We start from the raw sequence: 26,152 nt of genomic DNA on the forward strand, positions 1-26,152 counted from the left end.
CCTTTTTGTGTAGACACCCTCATCTCTATCATGACCCTGATGTTGACAATAAGCTCATATAAACATTTTGATATGAATTATATTTATATTACACACTGACTTGCAAAAATGGGTCTTTGGTTATAGATGTTAACAAAATATGTTGAGTACCCAACTATATTAATTTCACAATTATAACATTCACTTCCCGATAAATGTTTCAACTCTAATAAACGCTATTAAACAGTGACATTTTTGAAATGTTCTACACAATGTCCCATGTGCACAGTTCATACACAAACACAAAGGTGAAAATGAAATATTCAACATTTTTACAGACACTTTATGACAAGAAGAAAAGAAGATACGAATTGATCTGTGTATTAATAGCATTAAAAATATATTACTTTATACAAAACAACACACAGTGAGCTTCACACTTTATTCTTATCACATGGTTGATCAACCTTGTCAGCTGCAAACATTTTCCCGCCAAAATCTATGCAACAGAAATTATCAATTTTGGCATTTTTTGTGAGGCATTTCAGGTTATTTTTTGACTGCAAGTCTATATATTGCTATCTTTGTTAAATGAATATGAAACAAAATTAAAGATTTAGAAAAAGAACATTTCACAACATTTTTATTATTACATTGTTATTTTGTTGGGAAAGCCTTAAGATAGCTTGTTTATTACATACCCATGTTATAAACAACTTATCACACATAAATCCATGTAATACAGATTTGTTATCACATCCCCATTTACTCATGTGACATGTTCAGCTAAGCATTATTACATTGTCATTTTGTTGGGAAAGCCTTAATATAGCTTGTTTATTACATACCCATGTGATAAACAACTTATCACACATAAATCCATGTAATACAGATTTGTTATCACATCCTCATTCACTCATGTGACGTGTTCAGCTAAGCATAACTGCGATGTCTAAAACAGAAAACATACTACATCATGCATGAAATAATCTAAAAAGCAAGCTGTATGTTTGTGATCTGATCAGACAGTAGTGTAAATTTTAATCATCACTACTGAGGGACTCATCAGCACTGCTTTCTGCATCACTGACATCGACAACAACATCTTCCTCTTCATACCCATAGTCAGTAGTTTTGCGTTCTATGGCACCATTTTTAGACCCTGTCCAACAAGGTCCCACGCAATCTTCTTGGTTTGTGTCTGCCTTGGTTTCTGATTTCAGAGGTCGTACAGAATGAATACCCTGCCATTGACTCCTCTCAAAAGCCATTATACAATGTAAATTTCCTCCAACTTTTTTGGTCTTTCTCTTCTGAATGCCCAAATGAACTTTCCTGATATTTAGATACTCAGGACTCTGTGAGGTCAAGTCTTTCACTACATCCTCCCATCTATTTGGACAAAAAGTAAAATAATTACTATCCTAAGGGGTCTGTACAGTTAGACAAATAGTAAAATAATTACTATCCTAAGGGGTCTGTGAAGTTAGACAAATTGTGCAATAATTACTTTCTAAGGGGTCTGTACAGTTAGACAAATTGTACGATAATTACTACGTCTATCCTAAGGGGTCTGTAAAGTTAGACAAAAAGTAAAATAATTATAATCCTATTAAGGGGGTCTGTAAAGTTAGACAAATTGTACAATAATTACTATCTGTAAAATTAGGCAACTTGAATTGTAAATTACTTACTATGCTAAAGGGATTAGACAATAATTAGTATCCTAAGGGGTCTGTAAAGTTAGACAAATTGTACGATAATTACTATCCTAAGGGGTCTGTAAAGTTAGACAAAATGTAAGCAATCAACTTATCAGTCAATTTACAGAAGTTATATACTAATAGCTCAAAGTACCGATGAGCTGCTCAGTTTACTTTATGAATGATCACTTATTTTAGAAAGAAAGTTCATGAATTTCCAACCTTATGAACATCTTTACTGAGATCATGGTAAACACGTCAAAATACTACCAGAAACCTGGCACTATATCTCACATTAGAAATAAATTGTTATCACCTTATCAACATTTCAGTAGTAAATACTGTACTGAAGCTATTATCATTGAGGGTGTGAAATTTTTCAAAATTTTTTTAGAAGTATGAAAATGAAGTTCAGCAATCACATTGAAGCCAGACTCCTCCCCCTAAATGAACGATGTTTGCTTATTGACCTTGTGTGACATTGAGTGACCATTATACTACTGACCCAAAGATGAGAGTCACTAGTTGGAAATACAGCTGAGTTTAAAATGCACTACATTGATGAAATTACTTACTTGACACACTGTATTCCTGCATGTCTACGACTAGTATCTCCTATTAGGATCCATGTATCTACTTCAGCATCAGATAAGTTTTCACTGCAAAGACAACAATGAGTAATTATCATTTGCAACATGGAAAAAAAACAAATTAGTCCCATACACCTAACTCCCCCCCCCACACACAAATGTCCACATCCCTTATACACATGCATGCACACACACACACACGCACACGCATGCACACACACACATACACACACACACACACACATACACACAAACGTCCACATCCCTTATACACATGCACGCACACATGCACATGTATGCACACACACACACACACACACACACACACACACACACACACACACACACACACACACACACATACACACACACACACACACACACTGTCACTACACTGTGAAATACACATGGCTTATTTCTTGCAGAAGTCAAATAAATACATTTACAAATGCTGCCAGGTCACTCAAGCACCTAGAAATACTGTCATGTACGGATTCAATGGTTATCTACTACAAGTACAATTTGGAAATGCACCATGAAAGGGAACTTCTTCTATTGATGACAAACAACAATGAACATTGTATGGACATGTGAATGATTAGATGAAAGGGTGGATGGTGTAATAAAATTAATAAAGTGCTTGGGCAATATCACAATTTAATGCCTGCCCTTGAGCTGGCACTCGTTACCCAAATTTTTATGATGCTCTCGTTTTCAGCATGGGCATCATGAATATTTTGATAAAAAGTGCCAGCCTTTGTGCAGGCACTAGATTGTGATATTGCCCTCACTGGCATGTGTTATCATTTAAATATCAATGTACAGATCACTATAATCACTTACCTATATGCATGTACAGCTTTCTGAGGCACATTTTCATATCCTATAGGACAGAAGTAATGGTTTTGACAGTGGTATACAAAGGTGATAGCTGAGTCTTTTAATCCAGATCTGACCAATCGTAGTGCTTCATCTGATGTTCTTCCCATAGTTCTTCCTTTACCATGTGGTTTATACAGGTAGTAGGAACGACCCCTTACATTGTAGTAGTCGTTCAGTTGTTTGAACCATCTGTCATTCATACATAGAGAAATATAAAATGACCAAATTGAAAGGCCGAGTTTGGATGAAAATCGAGATGTGAAAAACAGACAGAGCTCTAGAAGCAGAAGATTCTCAAAGACTAAAGTTTCAATCCCAGGTTCTCACATTAGTGTTATCTTATCAGTGGAGCCATGAGGATTACATAGGGTTATTATTTTGTTCTGGGCCAACTTTTTTCTATAGCTCTGTCAGACAACTATTTTTCACAAATTTTAATTTTTTTTAAAGACCCAAGTTAGACTAGGATTAAAATTTAGATGTGAAAACTACTTGTTTGGTAGAGCTATTGAAAAAGTTGGACCAGGTCTAGAACATCAAAATGATCATACTTAACACTTTGGGCTCCACTGCTAAGGTAACATGCAATTAAATGTAAACCAGGGACTAAATTCTTGTCCTTTTAAGTTAAATGTTGCCAAGGTTCTCATTCTTATATACTGTATGTCTGTACTTTTTCTGAACATTGCATAATTCGTCGTTTAACGTTAGTTCAACTTGACATTAAAATCAACATTTTCTTGACAACAAATAAACTGATACAAACATACTTTTATATAGATATGTCATTTTCCATTTGGATAGTGAACTATCTCAGTGCTTAGCTACATATATATGCACTACCCGTCTGTTCTTAAGCATGACGACACTCAGTAATCACATTTATAGAAATTTACATTTTTTGTTATTTTTTGTTAACTTTGGACTCAAATTATATAGATTTATTCACTTATTGATATATAAAGTTTTGGTATAACCATGTCAACAAAGTTCTTGAAAGAAAAGGTGTAATCTCCTTATTCTGTTTGCAACTTGTCAGATATTGCTGGGGTTAACGAAAGTTCACTTCATTTGCCACGACCACAGACCTAAGATCTCCATAACACGACATATGGAATGAATATAAAACAATACTATAATCCATTGGGTTCATCCATTTCGATTGCTATCAAAGTAGAGTTAATCCCCCAAAAGTGAACTATTCAACACAGGGATTACAAATTTACATCAAGGAAAATTGCGGAGATTAACCAGGTCAGGAAAAGGGGTTTGAAATACAAGTTACTTTTGGAATGGGAAGTTAGATCACATTACAATTGTACATATTGACAACATAATACATTAATTTTTACAAATCAACTTGAGTCTACTTCTACACCTTACTTATATTTTATAATTGCATGAACAAAGATTTATTTAGACTTAACACATTTTTGTCAAGTCTTCTGATGAATTTTCCTTCTCATTTTTTTTTTATTTTTAAAAAAATAAATACTTTCGCATGCAAAGAATTTAATCCTAAGTGCTTGCATTAGTGTTATCTTATCAGTGGCGCCTTGAGAATTACATGGGATTAGTCTTTTATTCTGCACCATTTTTTTTTTCAATTATCTCTACCAGACAACTGTTTTTTTTATACCAGAACAGTAACATACCTGCACAATTCACATCACAATCCAAAATATAACTCTTTCATCACTATTCTTCTAGCAATGGTAATTTGTTGTCTAACTGCACTTAGTTGATATGAATATGTATTAGATGAGCAGATGTGACTATGAATTAGATGAATGGTACATATTCAGGGCTATCTAGCTATCTAAAGGTAATAACCACTTATGAGTCATGAAGTTATTGTTCATCTAATACATATTCATATCTGCTAAGCCCAAATAGGTAACCGCATACTACTGCTAGAAGAATAGTGGTTAAAAAGTCGTAATTTGGTGCAATGGAGTAAAATGTACAGGTGACAAGACAAGGTACACTTTCCATACAGAAGACTTGAGACAAAGAAGTGCAACATAAAGATTTAAGAAAGGATACACGTTTTAGGCCATAAAAATAAATACTAAGTCTTCAACAAGAGGCAGGAAGGTGCATGTCCAACAAGTGATATTGTGTCCTTTACAGCTAAGATGATGTTGGTTTGGTTTTTCACTCATGTAACATGACATTTTTTACACACACTCAGACAATTTATAACACAAAAAAAACAATTACATACTAGGTGCCATGTACAGTGGGGATGTAGAAGTAATCAAGTTGATATGTTGATTTATCAGTTAGAAAAAAAACAATTGAAGCCAGTAAAAACATCAAGTCCATGTGTAATGTTTTCAATCCTGTTTTTACTGCACTGTGAAAGAATAGCAATGCTTATCAGTGTTCAATGTGATTAGGCAAAGGATCCTGCTGTGTTTATTGTGTCTCTGCTATTGTTAGTCTAGAGTTGAAATTTGTCTGTCTGTGTCTAAACATAATGTCCTATGAGTGAAACACCAAGCCTACATCATTTTAGCTGTAATGTCCTACGAGTGAAACACCAAGCCTACATCATTTTAGCTGAAAACATGACCACATACCTCATGAGAGTTGCATTCCCTGTAAAAGGACCAAATCTGATTTCACCAAATGGTGGATTAAAACCAAGTACTGTCAATGCTTCCTCCTGTGTGATAGGCTGTAAGCTAAAATAAAGAAAACATTTAACTTGTTACTAATATGATCTTGAAATAACAGAGTGGAGTCATGATGGTTGAATGGTTACAGTGGCTGTCTCGGAATGTGGAAGTTGTTGGTGGAAACGTGAATGGATAAAGTATTTGGCCAAGAATTCAACAATGATAGTGCCCCTGACATCCCAGCTGTATAATTGGGGACTTGGTAGGATAGAGGTTCCAATGTGATTGATTTAATCTTATACACTTACAGAGGATGTAGTGGAGTCTATACTCCCCAGGGAGTTGAAGATGTTATCAAGTGCCAGTGTGCCAATATGGTTAAGTTATTTATTAACTGGTCTTTAAATCTGAGAACTGCTTGTCCTATCAGTGGTCAGTTTTTTCTCTCCTTTGCTTTTCACGGCTGCCCAAAGTTCCCCCAGATTTAAAGGTTTGTATCAGAAGTAATATTTATACAGCGCCATGGTCTATTGTGCATTGTGTACTACGTGTACACAATAACATGTAAGTAAATGGGTACACTTTTCTGACAAAGAGATATACCCCCCACAATAGAGAACTTCCAATCCAGACTGAGCATGCTCAGATGCAAAGGACTATGAGATTATCTGTGGTTATCGTAATACGTACCTAATCTGGAGCTACCAATAAAAAAAATCCCAGACCTCCTCCCCTCTAAACGAAGAAAGTTCACTTATTGAGCTTGTATGACATTGTGCGATCATGCCTAAAAGAGTCTAGTAAAGCACCAATGACAGTAATGTTCAGTAGTCACACTGACGCCAGACTTCCTCCCCTATAAATGAGGGAAGTTCGCTTATTGAGCTAAGTGTGCGATCATGCCTAAGAGTAAAGTAAAACTACAATGAGAGTAATTTACTTTGATTATTAAAACTTTAATGTATCATTTTCAGTTTAGCCAAGAGGCAAATGGTGTGGTTAATCTAAAAGATCTTCCTTGACTATGTCACCATAGCCCAGGCCATTATAAACACAAAATGTTCTATCTGTTTCCACTGAATAAACTATATAACAGAATTGGACTGAAATATCTTTTTTTATTTTGCATGTGAAATACCATAAAATAAGGACTTTTTTGAACCACCACGATTATGAAAATTTAAACATACATCAATATTAATTTTTTTTTCAAAAATTGCCCTAATTTTTGCTAGACTCGAAAACATTAAGCATATATAAATGAGACTCAGTTACCTTCAGGGTAGAATCTATTTTGAGACCCTTTTACATCTGTTTTTCTTTCATTTATTTATTTCCTTTCTGTCGTGTGACCTTTTGCCCAGAAAGAAGTATAGTATTACTAGGTGTGGTCAACTCAATGGCTGAATAAAATGGAAAATTTTCTATTTCCAGACACACAAAGTGAACAGAGATCTGTCTACAACACAATTTTTTTCATTTTTCAAATCAAATCAAGTTTTATCAAAAATTTCTGATGTAAATTGATGAATTATTATTTTCATCATTTTCTGGCCTAAAACAAACTTTATTTCTGATTAAAAAATTACAGGAAGTGCAACTTTTGTTCAAACATTCTTTGTAAAGAATGTGCTCCTTAGTACTACAGAAACAGAATCAATATAATAGTATTTCAAATTTGGATGATTATTTTTCAGAGAATTGTATAAAATGAAGTGTATCAGCCCAACATACATGTTGTACGTTCTAGCCTGTGTTGTAATCCAAATAAAATGAAGGCGATCAGTTACACCGAGGTCAGGGATTTTAGAATCACCTTAGGACTCAGTGACGCCTAATATATACATACCGATATATATTACATGCCTGTTAAAAAGAGGATTTATTCATATATTATATAAGAGAGAGAGGCGATTTTTCATGACGTGTTCTATTTTCAATTTCTGACTGCGTCGATAAAGCTCTCTGTGAATATTTGACATAAACAACTTCTCTTTTTTCTACTTTGTGTATTGTTGTTCCTTTTGTTGTGTTGTCTTTGAATGATTAGCAATCAACTTCTCTTTTTTTTAAATGTTCGATAAAATAGCCATCACAACTCTTCAATGAAATTATACATATTCACTTCTAATTCTCCCAACACTACATGTCTGTCCCCTTAAAATTCCAGACTCACATTTGCTGGCAGGTACATTCTGCATTCACACTTTACACAAGTCAGAAAAAGACAGTTTGATATAATGAGTATAGAAAGCCTCTACCAACATTCCTGAAATGCTAAGTCCAATATGTCTAAATTATGACAAGCAAATTCAGATGCTGTCAAACACAGCTGACATATTAAAATGTCCATTGAATTGCAGAATGTACATTAGAAATAAAAGGTTTTAAATTTGGTTAAGTTCTTGTCATTTCATATCAAACTCGTGTCTAGCTCCTAAAGTTCTAATCTCTCCATGAAGCGTGTATTCTCTGTAGTTGGACTAATCATCGTTTATTCAACGAATGTATCGTGACATCAAAATGTCTCATTTAATTGAGAATATGATATTTACCATTCTACTGTACAATGTGAGAAAAATATTGATGCTTTTTTTAATCTCATGCTTCGTAAGTTCTACTAATTTGTGAAGCAATCAATATAGTTCTAGGAAATAGATTTTATAATTTATTAAAAAGGAGTGATGTAACTTATATATAGCTCAGTTCCATTTTGTTCTCACAGCTGGTGACGTTGAAATGATTGGATTTCTGACTACCGTTGACTTTTATATGCAGACAGTCAAATAATGATCATAACATTCTGTGCACACCCCAGATAGCATGGAATATAGGAATTCTAATCACACAGGCCTGTCAACACTGCGTACACCCCAGATAGCAAGGAATATAGGAATTCTAATTACATAGGCCTGTCCACACAGTGTATGCCCCAGATAGCAAGGAATATAGGAATTCTAATCACAGAGGCCTGTCAACACAGTGTATATCCCAGATAGCATGAAATATAGGAATTCTAATCACACAGGCCTGTCAACACTGTGTACACCCAAGATAGCATGGAATATAGGAATTCTAATCACACAGGCCTGTCAACACAGTGTATACCCCAGATAGCATGGAATATAGGAATTCTAATCACATAGGCCTGTCAACACAGTATATGCCCCAGATAGCATGGAATATAGGAATTCTAATTACATAGGCCTGTCAACACTGTGTATACCCCAGATAGCATGGAATATAGGAATTCTAATCACAGAGGCCTGTCAACACAGTGTATGCCCAAGATAGCATGGAATATAGGAATTCTAATCATACAGGCCTGTCAACACTGTGTATACCCCAGATAGTATGGAATATAGGAATTCTAATCACAGAGGCCTGTCAACACAGTGTATGCCCAAGATAGCATGGAATATAGGAATTCTAATCATACAGGCCTGTCAACACTGTGTATACCCCAGATAGCATGGAATATAGGAATTCTAATTACATAGGCCTGTCAACACAGTGTATACCCCAGATAGCATGGAATATAGGAATTCTAATTACATAGGCCTGTCAACACTGTGTATACCCCAGATAGCATGGAATATAGGAATTCTAATCACACAGGCCTGTCAACACTGTGTATACCCCAGATAGCATGGAATATAGGAATTCTAATTACATAGGCCTGTCAACACTGTGTATACCCCAGATAGCATGGAATATAGGAATTCTAATTACATAGGCCTGTCAACACTGTGTATACCCCAGATAGCATGGAATATAGGAATTCTAATCACAGAGGCCTGTCAACACAGTGTATGCCCCAGATAGCAAGGAATATAGGAATTCTAATCACAGAGGCCTGTCAACACAGTGTATGCCCAAGATAGCAAGGAATATAGGAATTCTAATCACATAGGCCTGTCCACACAGTGTATGCCCCAGATAGCAAGGAATATAGGAATTCTAATCACAGAGGCCTGTCAACACAGTGTATGCCCAAGATAGCATGGAATATAGGAATTCTAATCACATAGGCCTGTCCACACAGTATAACCAGCATCCACTTCATCAACATACAATGATGGGATATGGAGTATATAAATAGTAAGGTCATTTTCATACATGTCATCAATTATATGACAGCTAGGGGATTTTGCTGACCCTTCTTTAAAACTGTAAATTGCATGTGCAGACACAGACATACACAAAGGCACAAATATGAATGTCATAAATGCATACATGTTAAAAATGCTAAATATCATGGTATTTAAAGAATAGATGATCAAAACATTGTTCATATGTATGCTAAAACATTACAGCAAGCACTACTACCAAACATTACGGCTATACTGTAACAAGACCATGGAATTATTGTACTAAATTAGTATTGCTACACTTAAACAACTTGGGCTGTGCTAAAACATTACCACTACACTAACAACTTGAATTGTGCTAAAACATTACTGCTACACTGTAACACCTTAAAATTGTGCTAACACATTATTGCTACACTGTAACAACTTAGCATTGTGCTAAAACATTACTGCTACACTGTAACACCTTAGAATTGTGCTAACACATTATTGCTACACTGTAACACCTTAGAATTGTGCTAAAACATTATTGCTACACTGTAACACCTTAGAATTGTGCTAACACATTATTGCTACACTGTAACACCTTAGAATTGTGCTAAAACATTACTACACTGTAACAACTTAAAATTGTGCTAAAACATTATTGCTACAATGTCATGTGCTAAAAACACAATAGATACACTATAACAACATGTACAAATGGTCAGATTCTATAAGTTTAACAAAATCATTAAAAGTACTTTTGATTATTTCAATAATACTTATTTCTATATTTTAATATGTATCTTTTCTACTGATAATAACTTGAGTTTCACAGTTCTGTTTACAACAGGAGGTAGAATAAATGAACCATGTATATATAAATGAAGAATTTCTGATTATATACCCTAGGGCAAACAACGAACATCTGTTTATATATTTATACATGCTGTGGTAAGAAGTAGTACCATCATATTTAATGAATGCAATGTATCATTTTATCACTATATACAAACGTACCACATTCACATACACATATATACACAGTCAGGAATTTGTCCAAGAATAAATCATTGCATATTATATCTAAAATTGTTACAATGTAGATTAATGTAATACACTGTATCCATTTTTTTAGCATGACTTCTTACATTTTTCATTAGTTAATATTGAAGCTACAGTAGCTATAACTGGGGTATTATTTTATACAACCAATAATATAGTCACTGAAACTGTCAATATAATTAGACATTGTACATGAAAATAGGGAACTTGCAATCCAGACTGAGCATGCTCAGACACAAAGGATTATGGGACTATCTGTGGTTATCGTAATACCTAATCTGGAGCTACTGATAAAATTAACCTCCCACAATGGTCAGGGTAACTATGAATTGATTATTTGTGGTTACAAATAATGTCTCAACATTGTTTGCAATCCTAATTGACAAGTGTTTATAATCACATTTCCCATGATGCAACATTCAACATGGCGAGTTTGCAAGTTCCCTATTACGGGTCTATATTCATCTTTAAGTAGTAGAGCAATAAGTTGAAATCGTGATTCATTTGGGGTGATGATTTTTGGGTGCGGACCTAAAAATCAATTTGATTGGATGCATTGCACCATGTTATGTGTACTGCTACATAGATATGGTTACCCACTAGTGAGTTATTACCATTCACAGTGTACAATATTACGAATATAGTCAATTATATCTAAGACAGCTGTTTCAAAAAAATGTTCATATTGCAGCTAGTTCAGGGTTAATAACAGTAGTGCTTTCTCGCACTTTGCAATTTTACCCTGGCACAGACAGACCCCTAAAACAGGACAGTGATTAATGGATTTTATACTCCCTCAATTTCATCACGAATATACAATCTCTTGTAGTCTCTGAGACTAAATCCTTCACATTGCTACCTCTATCCCACCAAGTTCCCCCCCCCCCCCCATTTATATAGCTGGGTTGACTGGGGCACAGTGATGGTTCAAGTATTGTGCAAAAATTTAGCCTTGATTCAGAGCAAATGAAAGTGATGTGGACAGAACTGATGACAACTTACAGATTGTGAGCCAGCTACTTCAATCATGTGACCATCACTATGACTCAATATCCCTTTTTAGATTCATTTTTACAACAATATAATTATCAAATAATAACTAAATGATTAAAAAATAATTTCCATAATTTTCTGTTATTCTATAACCTTATTATTGATTTCTGAATACCCTGACTTGAGGATCAACCATTTATCAAATTTTAAATCTGTAAGTGTATCATTACAAACATATTTTTAGTACACAACCAGTATGTTTTCTGATATGATTATGACTAACGATACTGTATATTGTCACATCTAATAGTCACTTTGTATAACTGAACAAATGGCTCTGATCAAAGCCATAGCAGAGACAACCAATGGATCTGACCTAAGCCATGGCAGAGACAAACCAATGGATCTGACTTTAACTGTGGGATGGCACAATCAATGGATCCGACCTAAGCCATGGAAGAGACAACCAGTGGATCTGACCTAAACCGTGGGATGAGATAATCAATGGATCTGATCTAAACTGCGGGATGAAACAACCAATGGATCTGATCTAAACTGTGGGATGAAACAACCAATGGATCTGATCTAAACTGTGGGATGAGACAACCAGTAAATCTGACCTAAACTGTGGGATAAATACCAAATCCTAATCCATATGGCCACTTTAACTTTAACACCTAGAGAGTCATAGAGTTACAGAAATAATCTTCATAAAACAGAAGATCAGTTTGATTTATGGGGGTGTGGAAAGGGTGGGATATCTTAACTCCTAATACCTTGGGAGTTATAGAAATAATTTTATCATGAAACAGGCGGTGATATTTACTTTTGTTTGTCAGGTTAGGGGGTTGTTATCTTACCTTCCAACACCTAGGGAGCTGAAGAGATAATTCCAACATGAAACAAGTGAAGATAGTCCACAGGACTTACTGTATTGTGGCCGACTTATACAAAACCTGAAAATAAAAAATGACAACATAGAAATCTGGGGTGAATAGACAAATCTTTTTAAAATTTACTTGCATATCTGAACTGTTCTTGTTCTAATTGTAAGGATGAAAATACTCAAAGAAGTGATAACTAGAAATACATATCTCTTATATACATGTCACAGATCTTTAATTTAAAAATTCATTTTTCAGTTTCCATTCAAACAATTTCATTTTTCTAACTGAGTTTACTGAATTGTAATACATAGAAGACTTTCGTCGTATTGATGGCTTTATATAATACAATGTACACAAAGGCATTCCCATTTTACGATAATTATTTCAACATTTTGTAATGAAAATTTCTACACACAGAGTCAAAACATTTCCTGAAGCAAATTCCAAATTTTCACTTTCATCTCATCAATATCGTAAAGGGTGTCAGCGAAAATTTGGGCGTCACTTCCAAGAAATATTTTGACTCTGTGAGTAGAAATTTTCATTACTAAGTGTGGACCCAGAGTCCATGAACAGTCATTCTTGTATTTCAACATTATTTTCAGGGTTTTTTCCAGATACTTATAGCAGCTTAAAAGATTTCTTTTGAATTGTATCTGAGGCAACTGTACAAATTTCCTTATCTTACTTCAATCGCGTTCATAATTAAATTTTCATTATTAAGTACGAACCCATGAACGTTCATTCTCATATTTCAATATTATTTTCAGTTTTTTGTTTATATACTTAGAGCAGCTTAAAAGGAACTGAATCTGAGGCAACTAAATAAATTTCCTTATTTTACTACAACCGCTTTCGTAATTAAATTTTTTTCAACTGATAAATTGTCTGACAGATCACTTCAATTTCCTTATGAAAACTAAAATACATCAAAATAATTCATTCTCATTCTCTGAGTATACTTACCATCTCATAAGATCTACGACTTTACATTCTTCCATCATTCTCTGAATAGATGGCTTAGCAACTTACCATTTCCTAAGACCTACGACTTTACATTCTTCCATCATTCTCTGAATAGATGGCTTAGCAACTTACCATTTCCTAAGACCTACGACTTTACATTCTTCCATCATTCTCTGAATAGATGGCTTAGCAACTTACCATTTCCTAAGACCTACGACTTTACATTCTTCCATCATTCTCTGAATAGATGGCTTAGCAACTTACCATCTCCTAAAATCTACGACTTTGCATTCTGCCATCATTTTCTGAGTAAATGGCTTAGCAACTTACCATCTCCTAAAATTTATGACTTTGCATTCTGCCATCATTCTCTGAGTATACTTACCATCTCCTAAGATCTAGGACTTTACGTTCTGCCATCATTCTCTGCGTAGAGTTGACAACAGGTGGTTCATATTTCTCTTTTGTGTTTGTGCCATCAACAGAGCTTTTATTCTGTCTCCGCACACCTATAATTTAAAATTCACAAAAAACATCAATTTTTCATCATTTTAATATTTCCAAGAGGACATGATCTCTATCAGATAAGAATATCAGTTTCAATACTCATAGGAATATGAATTAAATTTCTAATCTATTTTTGACAAAGAACTAGAGATATGTTTTTATTGATTGAAACCACATATTTATTTTATAACACTAAGTAATTAATGGTTCCTTTTTGTGTTTTTGTTTGCCGTATCAATATTCATTATCTCTTAGACCAACTTGTAGGAAAAACAGATTATGTTTCACTCAAATAATCTTAATATTCAAATAGCTATGAAGCTCTACTACGACAGAATCCCACAATGTACCGGTGCAAGTATGGTGTACTCGGGGTATTTGCACTCATGCTTGTGGTGAATCAGATTAAAATCTGACGTGGTGAAAGCAGCTAAATGCTTCATTTACCTCTATTTCCATCATATTGTGACGTTTGTTTTTGTGTGGGAAGGTAGGCGATCACTCGGAACAAAAAACAAATGTCACAAAACGATGGAAATAGAGGTAAATAAAGCATTTTGCCACTTTCACCACATCAGATTTTAATCAGATTGGCTTGTGGTATTCACTATGGTCATGAGCATAGCAAGTGAAATAGCAGCAGAAAACACCACAAGCACAAATGCAAATATCCAAGAGAGTACACCACATTTGAACGAAAGAATGATCCTAAGTAACAAATACAATTCCACTGTGAATAACACTTAAATGCAAGAATATGGGATTGAAACCCTGGCCTTTTAATATCAAAAGTAGTAACAATGAGATGACTTTGAGGTTAGGTCTGTAATGTCTTGCAATAAAGTATCATTGGAATCCACTTACTCTGTCTTGCAGTTTTGTATCGTCTTTGTGATTTACTGGTTTCTTGCCTCCATCCAGATACATCAATCTCCCAAGCTAGAACCCTTTCTCTTTTCACAGTGGCTTCATCTGCATTATCATGTAGAAGGGGTGTAACTACACCAGGCTCTATGGAAAATGAACAAAAATGTTTGAATGACCAGGTCACTCTGTCTCAGTCTCAGTCTGTGTCAGTCTCTGCCTGTCTGGGGGACTCTGACTTTCTTTCTCTCTCACACAGATACATACACACAGACACACACACAAAGACAGACAGACAGACACCACACACACACACACACACACACACACACACACACACACACACACACACATGCAGACACACCGAGACAGACAGACAGACAGACAGACAGACATACAGACAGACAGACAGACACACACACACACACACACACACACACACACACACACACACACACACACACACACACACACACACACACACACACACACACAATCATTTTGTGCATTTTGCATACATATATTCTCCTAGTATATGTACCAAAGATAATGCAAGTCAGCATGCAAGACACATCTGTCTTTTGTTATATTAAAATGACATGTAATATCACGTTACTACAGCACAGACTTATCAATATTTACCTTTGTATTCTGTATCCTGGATTCCCTGTTTCCTAGTAACGATGTTACATCTGTTTTGTCCATTTTCTTTGCCTACTCTCTGTGACTTTGTACTGACTGTAACACCTTCTTCATCAGCAGCATCACTCTCCTCTGTAGGCATCCCTGTGGTTTCATCTGAATCACTCTGTGATGTCACATTACCCATTTTTCACTGAAATTAAATGAAAATTCACAAATGTTAGATGCGAAACAATTAAACACTTGTTGTATGTGAGTAGCAAGTGGTCATGGGAGAACCCAGATTATTAGGTGAAATCATAGGGTGGAAGCCACTACTCTATAAAGGTCTGGGGAGAACCCTGATTACTAGGTGAAATCATAGGGTGGAAGCCACTACTCTATACAGGCCAGGGGAGAACCCTGATTACTAGGTGAAATCATAGGGTGGAACCCACTACTCTATACAGGCCTGGGGAGAACCCTGATTACTAGGTGAAATCATAGGGTGGAACCTACTACTCTATACAGGCCTGGGGAGAACCCTGATTACTAGGTGAAATCATAGGGTGGAACCCACTACTCTATAAAGGCCTGGGGAGAACCCTGATTACTAGGTGAAATCATAGGGTGGAACCCACTACGCTACAAAGGTCTGGTTAGAACCCTGATAATTAGGTGAAATCATAGGGTGGAACCCACTACTCTACAGCCCAGGGGGAAACCCTGATTATTAGGTGAAATCATAGGGTGGAACCCATTACGATACAAAGGTCTGGGGAAAACCCTGATTATTAGGTGAAATCATAGGGTGGAACAATCTATTCTATAAAGGTCTGGTTAGAACCCTGATTATTAGGTGAAATCATAGGATGGAACCCACTTTTCTATAAATGCTAGGGAAAGAACTCTATAATCATCAAATAAAATGAAATACATTCAATTTTCAGTTTACTACCAAATATTTAAAAACAGCCAACATATTAAACTGTGGTCTATGAGAAAAAATCTTCATAAATATATTTATAAATATAGACATGTTTTATAAATATTGTAATAATAAGCAGACGCCACTGAGATATAATATTTTCAAAAGAAATGTATCTCATTAAATCCAGTGTTATTGATATTGATTTCAAAGTTATCTTTTGCAGCTTAGTTACTGTTGCTAGGCAGTTTTAAAAATGAATGAAATTAGATAACAAGCTTTATCGATAGTTACATTTTTATAAATATTAGATATCTATCTAAAATCACAATTATATTCAGTTGCTGAAAAATTCTTGAATTAATATCTATGATAGATAGTTTCAACAAATTTTGTAGACCGTTAAGAGAAAGACACAAACTGAGACAGAGACAAAAGATAGAGAAAGAAGGGACCTAAATAGACAATGTACAGTATGTAAATGGTTTATTTTTAATGGTTAGAATTTATGATGGCCTTATCTATAGTACAGCTTGGATATATGTTACAACAGAAGCCATACTTTTAGAAAGCTAAAACAAGTTTAATACAAACTAAAGTTATTATTATGACATGTTTCAATCGACCCACTCTATCTGTGGATATTCATTTACACTTACAGTACTAAGGACGATGTCTTTTATAGCGACGGTGTAAACAGCTATGCAGTGTTTTATTTGTGTAGTCTGGATTGCCATGTATACACTCACAGTAGGGCAATGTCTCTTATAGTGACAGGTGTAAACAGCTATGCAGTGTTTTATTTGTGTAGTCTGGATTGCCATGTATACACTCACAGTAGGGCAATGTCTCTTATAGTGACAGGTGTAAATGGCTATGCCCTGTATAATAGAAAATCTCATTTGAACTTGCGCTTTTGAGTAGCCAATAAGGTTGAGCGTTGGCAGCTGAAGAACACACTGAAGAAATTGAAAAAAAAAAAAAAAAAAAAAAACATACACACAGAGGATTGTGTTGATAACACGACCCATTGGTGGTGGTGTGATCTCTCCAAATGATTTTGAAAGAAGCATGCTGATTGGTTGAAGAAACCTTTCACGATCCTTGAAATTCAAGTGAGATTTTCTATTATACAGGGTCAGATGTGGGAAGGTGGCGATCACCCGGAACAAAACAAATGACACAAAACGATGGAAATAATGGTAAATAAAGGTATCTAGCCACTTTCACCACATCAGATTTTAATCAGATTAATATAGCCTGTACTTGCATACATGTATATTAATCAAAGTCGACATTTGTCTCATTCTTTCATCAATTACTAGTAAAATCCATTCCCAGATTTTGAGTGCAATGGATACTACTTTTTATAATTGCCACAGAAGTAAAGAAAATGCACAATTATCAGCATGACTTTAGGCAAGATCATTAAAGGTAGACATAACAAGGATATATGTTGCATGCTTTATTTAACTTTCCCTGCCAATTAAACCTTCCCTGCTAGTACTTAGTAAGTCTGCAATGCATCCTGTAGTGAGCCTTGTCAAAAAATTATTTCTAAATGACCTGTGAGTTCGTATGAGAACCTTTAATAATCCATAGTTTTCAGGTCACAGCACAAGGGAATCCCTCTAATAATGACATTTAGTCTTCAATAATTGTGAAGGCTTGTGTTACAAACAGTTATTCAAGTAAAGAGTGAAAAAAAACCCAGACTGGAACAAGTCTACATAAGTCTAAACTCATGTAAAAATATATAATCAAGAAAATTACTTTACGTATATGCTTATAACATAGGCCTTTCATTGTAGTGTTCTTTAATATCTTTATTAAACTTATATACTCAAATAGAATTGTCAATTTTCTATACAGTCGTAATAAAGATATATCTTATCTTATCTTATCTTATCTTATCTTATCTTATCTTATCTTATCTTATCTTATCTTATCTTATCATCATATTATATCATATACTAAATCATCTATATATCATATCATATCATATTATATCATATACTAAATCATCTTTATATCTATATATCATATCATATCATATACTAAATCATCTTTATATCTATATATCATATCATATCATATACTAAATCATCTTTATATCTATATATCATATCATATCATATCATATACTAAATCATCTATATATCATATCATGTCTTATCTTCTCATATCACATTGTACCATTGTTGCCACATACCATTACATATTACACCATGTCATATTCTGTCATATACTCATACATTACATGTACTATACATCACGTCATGTAAGTTCCACATTGCCAGTTTCTCATTAATTATAATAATTAGAAAGACAAACTCCAGCCCATATTACAATGGTGTCTCAATGAAGCCTCTTTCATCACTACACTAAAGTGACTAGCAATTGTCCATGTATAATTACACTGTTCCATTTATTGAAATATGCATGATTATTAATTATACCACAGAGGAAAATTAGCTTTTATTTATTACATTGTGTCTATTCTAGTTCATAATTATGTTCCAAACACTTTCAGCGTGAGGACTCAGCTCTTTGAAGCATTAATCCCACAATGTCAACCTACTTTCAACTTTATCAGACCGTGGGCAGTTTATCATTTACTGTTAGATGAAAATACCACATTTAGCAAGAACTTACACCCTAAATCTATATCTACAGCAACAGGGAACTTGCAATCTAGACTGAGCATGCTCAGATGCAAAGGACTATGGGATCATCTGTGGTTATTGTAATACCTAATCTGGAGCTACCGATAAAATAAACTTCCCACAATGGTCAGGGTAACTATGAACTGATTATTTGTGGTTACAATGTAACAATATTGTTATAATACTAATTTATTAGTATTTATTATTACATTTCCCATGATGCAACATTCAACATGGTGGGTTTGCAAGTTCCTATTCATAAACAGATATCGTTCATGAATGCACATGCCTGCTTTAAAATCAAATCTACAATGACCCACAAACAAGTAGAATATGTACATACACATGAAATTATTACCTTCAAATGGAAATTCACCTGTGTTGGTAAACCATAGCATTTTCAAGTTGTGTTTGGAACAAAAAGTGAAATTTAATATTATGAAATTATTACAACGTAAGGTCTGTGGAAGATTTCCTCCAATTATTTTACAACTGCTGATATCAGACTGTGGATGAATGAAACCTGTTGGAATCAGGGAAAGGAAACAACTGAATTGGACTAATAACATTTAGCACAGCATGTTGGAAGTACACAGACTTGTATTACATTCCATCATTTGATAAGATCAGTTTTATGGCCACTTTACATAATACTATTAATAGTTCACATGTTAACAAACAAATTTCCAGTCCCCCTTAAATTTCACATGTACATAAAGAAGCCATAAAACTGCTGGTATCAAACCATGGTGTGTAATACAAGTGTACTGTTCTACCATGCTGAACCAAGTGTTAATAATCCAATTCAACTGTTTACTTTCCATGTTTGTAACAGGTTTCATTTGTCCTTCGTCTCATGTTGGCAGTTGTACCAGAGTTCTCAAACCATCACATTGTAAAATGCAAGTCACTGTACAGCATACAGGTACACATGGACATGAAAGACAACATACAGGAAATTAAAATACCTGCCTTTATTGTACTGTACTGGCAAATAGACATTTATAAACTTTTACTACAGACCTTGTATTTAATGGGCAATCGAACATATTGTCATACCTGTAGTCTAGTACTTACAAGGTTATTTTAATCCCAGGTCATCGCAGTCATATTATCTTGTAATAGGAATCATATGGGATCATATTATTGTTCTTGCCAAACTATATTATACACCACTGCCAAACGACAGTATTTCACATCCAGATTTTAATTCTCTAATCTGAAGTGTACTTCTAATTACGTTTTAATTATTTCAAAGGCAATGACCACTACCTACAAAGGCAATGACCTGCAGTGAGTGTCTCGCGACACACACCAGTGACCACTAGAACCTACAATTGTTGTCACTAGAGCAAAATTTCTTTAAAAATGTTGTCTCATCTCATTATTAGATTCCCACTCTGACTGTAGATAACAGACACTTGTGTTTAACCACACCATTTTTCTTTTGGAATTCTATCTAGTAACTTGCTGATGACAGCGAACAGTCTAATGTTCACTGAATCAACTAGAAGGATATTTATTATTTTAATTACAGTATATCGGTACTGTCACATAAAGGCAATGACCTGCACTGAGTGTCTCATGAAATTGTACACACCAGTGACCACTAGAACCTACATACATGTACTCTATGAGTCTATTATACCATGCACAAGCCAGGTTCCACAAAAAAATATTGAATATACATTCTGGTCATTCTACATCACAATGACACGCATCTATGTCATGACAATGCGTGTCTACGTGATTGGTTCTGCTGTGTTTGAAATTTGAATCAAAACGCTCAAAATTGCCATTTCTTTCCCTGATTTTTAAAATATTACTGGCAATGGTATAATTATATTATTCCCCAATATTTTTCTTCATTCAGCTGGAAAGTACTTGTGACCTATAAGGGATGTCACTACTTGTCTAGTGACTCGTAGTCATAAAGGCCCCCTAGGTCACTCATAGTCACAAAGGCCCCCTAGGTCACTCGTATTTTCCTTGGTTGTACGAAGAAAAATATTAGGGAATAATATCTAATTACATTTTAATTATTTCATGGAATACTTTGAAGCATAATTGCTTTTTTTCTGTTATTTTTCTTTTCAAATCATATCATAAAGTATAATATTCAGAGAGTATAATATTGGAAATTTTAATCATGATCATGGTAATTCATTTTTTCATGGTGTCATTAAACTGTAAAGGTATTATAATATGCCACAGAGAAGTAAAATGAAAAAATAATATACTCCATATTATTAGTTTTCACAATAACAAACATCCATGAGTCATAATTGAAACACAGCATTTGAGTCCTTACCCTCACTTTCCAGATTAGTGACTGTACATATAATATATATCCATTGCATGGTGCACAGAATGTGAGGGGCGAAGCTTTGAGAAGGTCACACCATATTTCATAACCTATATCACTCCCTACAGCTTTGCCACTTAGACGTGTGAAGTGCACCTGTTTTCACAATGTGCATATTAATACACTTTGTACAACTGCTTTAGCAAAATATGTATATAATTGATATGGAATAATTGACATTTCACAAAAGTAGTTATAAAACCTACAAAAAATAATTGTTTGGTTCCGGTTACCCGACTGCACCTAATTTTTTATTGCCGACCCTAAACCTTTTTTACGTATTCGAGAAAAAAATACTCAAATTGCAAAAATTGTGAAGTCTTACGAGTAATAGTGGATGTGGAAACTGACATCAACTTTAAAAAGACAATATAAAACTATTCTTCCAATCTGCAATGGCTGTACATCTGTTAGGACGAAATAAACAACACAGAGACCATTTGGAAAACAATGGAAAACCTGAACTAGACTAGACACTCACACAAGAAAACAAATATATAATAAAATAAAATAAAAAATCTACCTACCCCACCTATTCTAATTTTTTTTTATTAGACCTAAATGGAAGACTATATTATTCACTCCTTTAGATTCTCACAAGCTACAACTTTTTTGCTATTTATTTTATCTGTTCAAAAATACACAAAACCTTGGACTGCAAACAGATCAATCCTTCTCTATATAACTTGATGAATATTGTTCATAATACCTAATAATTGATGGTACTGTATACACTAGTTTGCTATATGTATAAAACAGTCAAGAATAAGGTACAAACCCAATTACTCATTCGTCAACAATGTGTACATTTATAGGAGGTTGCTAGGTTTTGGTGATAATCATCAATGTCTTACATGTAAGTGCCTAAAACAAAATAATGAAGGTAAAAAAAAATATATTGTTCAACTTCAAAATATAGCCAGTGACACTTTAATAAAGGCAAGGGTTTCAATTCCAGGTTCACACAATGATGTTATCTTATCAGTAGATTGTCATAATGGTTGCTCCTACATTATATATCATTACAGTATCTGAGACACAATTTCTTCACAACAACGCCAGGGTGAACAAATCCACTGGTCCTGGGACTAGCGATTTTTTTGGGCGGACCACACAAATTTTACCTTGTCTGGTCCGTTGGACCAGTACCTTACTGTTAATAACTATGTTAAAAAGTCATCTGAATATACAGATTCATAGGCAAGATTTAATGTTTCACATCAGCGGGACCTGGGACCACTAATTCTTTCAGCAGGACCACTGGATTTTTTAAGGCACTGGTCCAGGGACCACCAGTTCACAAAATGGTTTGTTCACCCTTGAACGCTAACACTAATTAGATGAGATCATATGAAAATGTTAATGACATTTCAAAAAGATCCTTACAGAGACTAATTAATATAAGTTAATGATATGGATTACAGGGGATCATTCTTTAATTCTGGACCAACATTTTCATTAGAAAACTGTTTTTCACACCTAATTTTTAATCGTTTTTCAAACTGGGCAATTAATTAAGAATCTTTTCCAATGACAATTTTTTATATTACATGTATATTATGTAAGAACAGAAACAATCAATGATTAATTTTTCACACAGTGTTGCTAAGTTATATTTGATTTGAATGATTGATGAGTTCTATCCAGCCCACTACAAAAAAGATGTTGGCAATGTCATTTATCATGTAACAACTGTACTTTATCAAACCTATGTCTGATTTTATTACAAGATAAATATGTACAGCCTGACGAATTATTACATATGTACCAGAGATTACTTGCACTGGTTGTGCCCATACTAGCAGTATTTTCACTGCAGTGCAATACTGAAAACATTATTGCATACTTGCATGCAACTGATTTACAAATGAGGACGCTATTGTTTGCTACACGCGAAATTGTGTGATTGCGCTGTATGATTGTTATGGAAATTTCCTGTTTCTGATAAATATATGTAATAATAACAGAACCCACATGCCATGTGAGTTACAGTGTGGGTATTTATACTCATGCTTGCAGTGTTTTCTGCTGCACTTTCACTTGCTACACTTATGAAAGTACGGGCACAGGGAACACTGTATGCGCTATTGCAAATACCCCGAGTATACACACTGAAACTCAGGTGTCATGGGGGGTCTGTCATAGTATTACACAACACATACAAGCTGACTTGTATACATTTGAACTGAAAGTACAAGATTTATACACTGGTTGTTGTAAGTCCTAGGTATCTATATCACTGGTTCTGTGGTTCTTGAAATATTAGTGAAAACAATCGGGAAATCTTTCCCCATTTTTTACAAGATATTTCAGTTCCTATACTGTAGAACTGAACAGCATGGCATTCATGCTAACTGCAGGACATTCATTTCTCAGTTATACTGTAGAACAGGACAGCCTAGAATCCACACTAACTACAGGACTTTCACTCTAATACATGTACAACTGATGTTGACCAATACAAGGACAAACGAAACCTGTTACAAACATGGAAAGTAAACAATTGAATTGGATTAATAACACTTGGCTCAGCATGGTAGAACAGTAAACACTTGTATTACACACCATGGTTTGATAAGAGCAGTTTTATGGCTTCTTTATGTCCATGTGAAATGTAGGGAACTGGAAATTTGTTTGTGAACATGAACTATTATGTAAAGTGGTCATAAAACTGTTCTTATCAAATGATGGAATGTAATACAAGTCTGTGTACTTCCAACATGCTGTGCTAAATGTTATTAATCCAATTCAGTTGTTAGTTTACTTTCCCTGTTTCTGATTTGATTTGATTGTATTTGGCAAAAAATATTCAGGAAACCACAAAACAAAAAACAGAAATAACACTACAGCTTTCACAAACAAACAAATACAGCACAGAATACCTTTGCCGAGGTTAACACAAAAAAGTTTTAACAACTTATTTCCATTGTGGTCCTCCCACACCAAACATTGCATAGCATAAAAAACGACGAAAAACAGGTTCCATTCGTCCATGGTCTGATGTCAGCAGAGTGACAACAACTAACCAGTAGATACACGACTGATAAGATTTAAAAGTAGAATATTAATTAGTAAGACCTAACAAAATAAAATTGTGTGGTTCCAATAATACTCATTTTAGAGAAGGTGGGGTAGATAGATTTTTTTTATCTTATTTTTTATATATATATATTTTTTTTCATATGCAAGTTTCTAGTTCAGGTAGTTATGTTTTCCAATGTTTTCCATATGGTCCCCGTGTTATTAGTTTCTTCTCATCAGACTTACAGTCATTACAGATTGGAAGAACAGTTTTATATTGTCTTTATAAGTTGATGTCAGTTTCCGCATCCACTATTTCTTGCAAGATTTCACAATTTTCGTGATTTTATTTATTTTTTTCTCGAATACATAAAAAAGTTTAGGGTTGGCATGAAAAACTAGGTGGGGTCGGGTAACCAGAACCAAACAATATTTTTTCTTAGGCCTAAGGTAATCCTGAAGACATGACTAGTGAAGTCTATTTCAATAATTCAAGTATAGGCCACGACATCGGTATTACTAACTCCTTTGATGGAAGATTTTGACACAAATTAGATCAGTTTTACGGCTCATTTTAATATGGATATAATGAAATCATATCAGCATTCTTATAATAATCATCTCTATATATTAATATTAAAACCACAAGCCCTTAATGTTAAGACTGCAATAACTTTAACCTAACTGATAATTATTTTTTCCCTTCACAACATTGCTATAATAGTGTTTTAAAGGTATGTAGGTAAGGAGGTAAAATATCTGCATAAGTGTTTCCATCAAATGCACTGTAAATATAGAAACATCTATTTACAATTCATCTGTCCATATCCTTGACACCCCCCCCCCCCCCCTCCCTTTTACTTAAACAATTTACATATCAAAGACTTGGCAAATTCTGAGATATATATATATACATACATATATATATATATAATATGTGGGTACTTGATAAGTGAACTGTATGTGGCTGTTCATATTATATGCTGGCATAAAATGAAACTATGAAATTAGAAATCGATCATACACTTTAATTTCACTAGATTTATCTTTTAATTTCTGTATATATTGTATCACAACAAAATACCCTTCATTTTAATATATCTACTTATATTGCTGTTTTAATAACTTAGAGTATATTATTATTAAGTGCACATCTAACATAATCAAATTTGACATTTGCTGGTTGGATATTGATTTCATTATATTCCCAATACATAAAATAAATTGAGTATTCATAAAATTAATATGATTTTTATCAATATCAAATGAATATAAGAAGGCAAAAAAGAACCACTGAAAATATTACTTGTTAGTTAAAGTGGCCATATGGATGAGGATTGGAAAGTAATTTTACATTTTTAATTTATAAAAAATTTTATCATGGCTTCCTACTTGAAAAATCAATGTGAAACAATTTA

At 34.2% G+C, this 26,152-nt stretch overlaps 1 protein-coding gene across 1 annotated transcript in view; it reads right to left on the reverse strand.

The window, feature by feature from the left end:
* Positions 1-685: 685 nt before the first annotated feature.
* Positions 686-26,152, reverse strand: part of LOC144442700 (basic immunoglobulin-like variable motif-containing protein) — a 29,341-nt gene continuing 3,874 nt past the window's right edge. The window contains exons 2-9 of the mRNA XM_078132075.1: positions 15,776-15,968; positions 15,134-15,280; positions 14,148-14,271; positions 12,770-12,865; positions 5,740-5,844; positions 3,116-3,343; positions 2,258-2,341; positions 686-1,371 (exon numbers count right to left, since the gene is read on the reverse strand). Of these exons, the coding sequence (XP_077988201.1) occupies positions 1,020-1,371; positions 2,258-2,341; positions 3,116-3,343; positions 5,740-5,844; positions 12,770-12,865; positions 14,148-14,271; positions 15,134-15,280; positions 15,776-15,962 (1,323 nt within the window). The 5' untranslated portion in view covers positions 15,963-15,968 and the 3' untranslated portion in view covers positions 686-1,019. The remainder of the gene's footprint in view (positions 1,372-2,257; positions 2,342-3,115; positions 3,344-5,739; positions 5,845-12,769; positions 12,866-14,147; positions 14,272-15,133; positions 15,281-15,775; positions 15,969-26,152) is intronic.

This window comes from Glandiceps talaboti, chromosome 11, assembly GCF_964340395.1.
Source record: "Glandiceps talaboti chromosome 11, keGlaTala1.1, whole genome shotgun sequence".
Lineage (NCBI taxonomy): Eukaryota > Metazoa > Hemichordata > Enteropneusta > Spengelidae > Glandiceps > Glandiceps talaboti.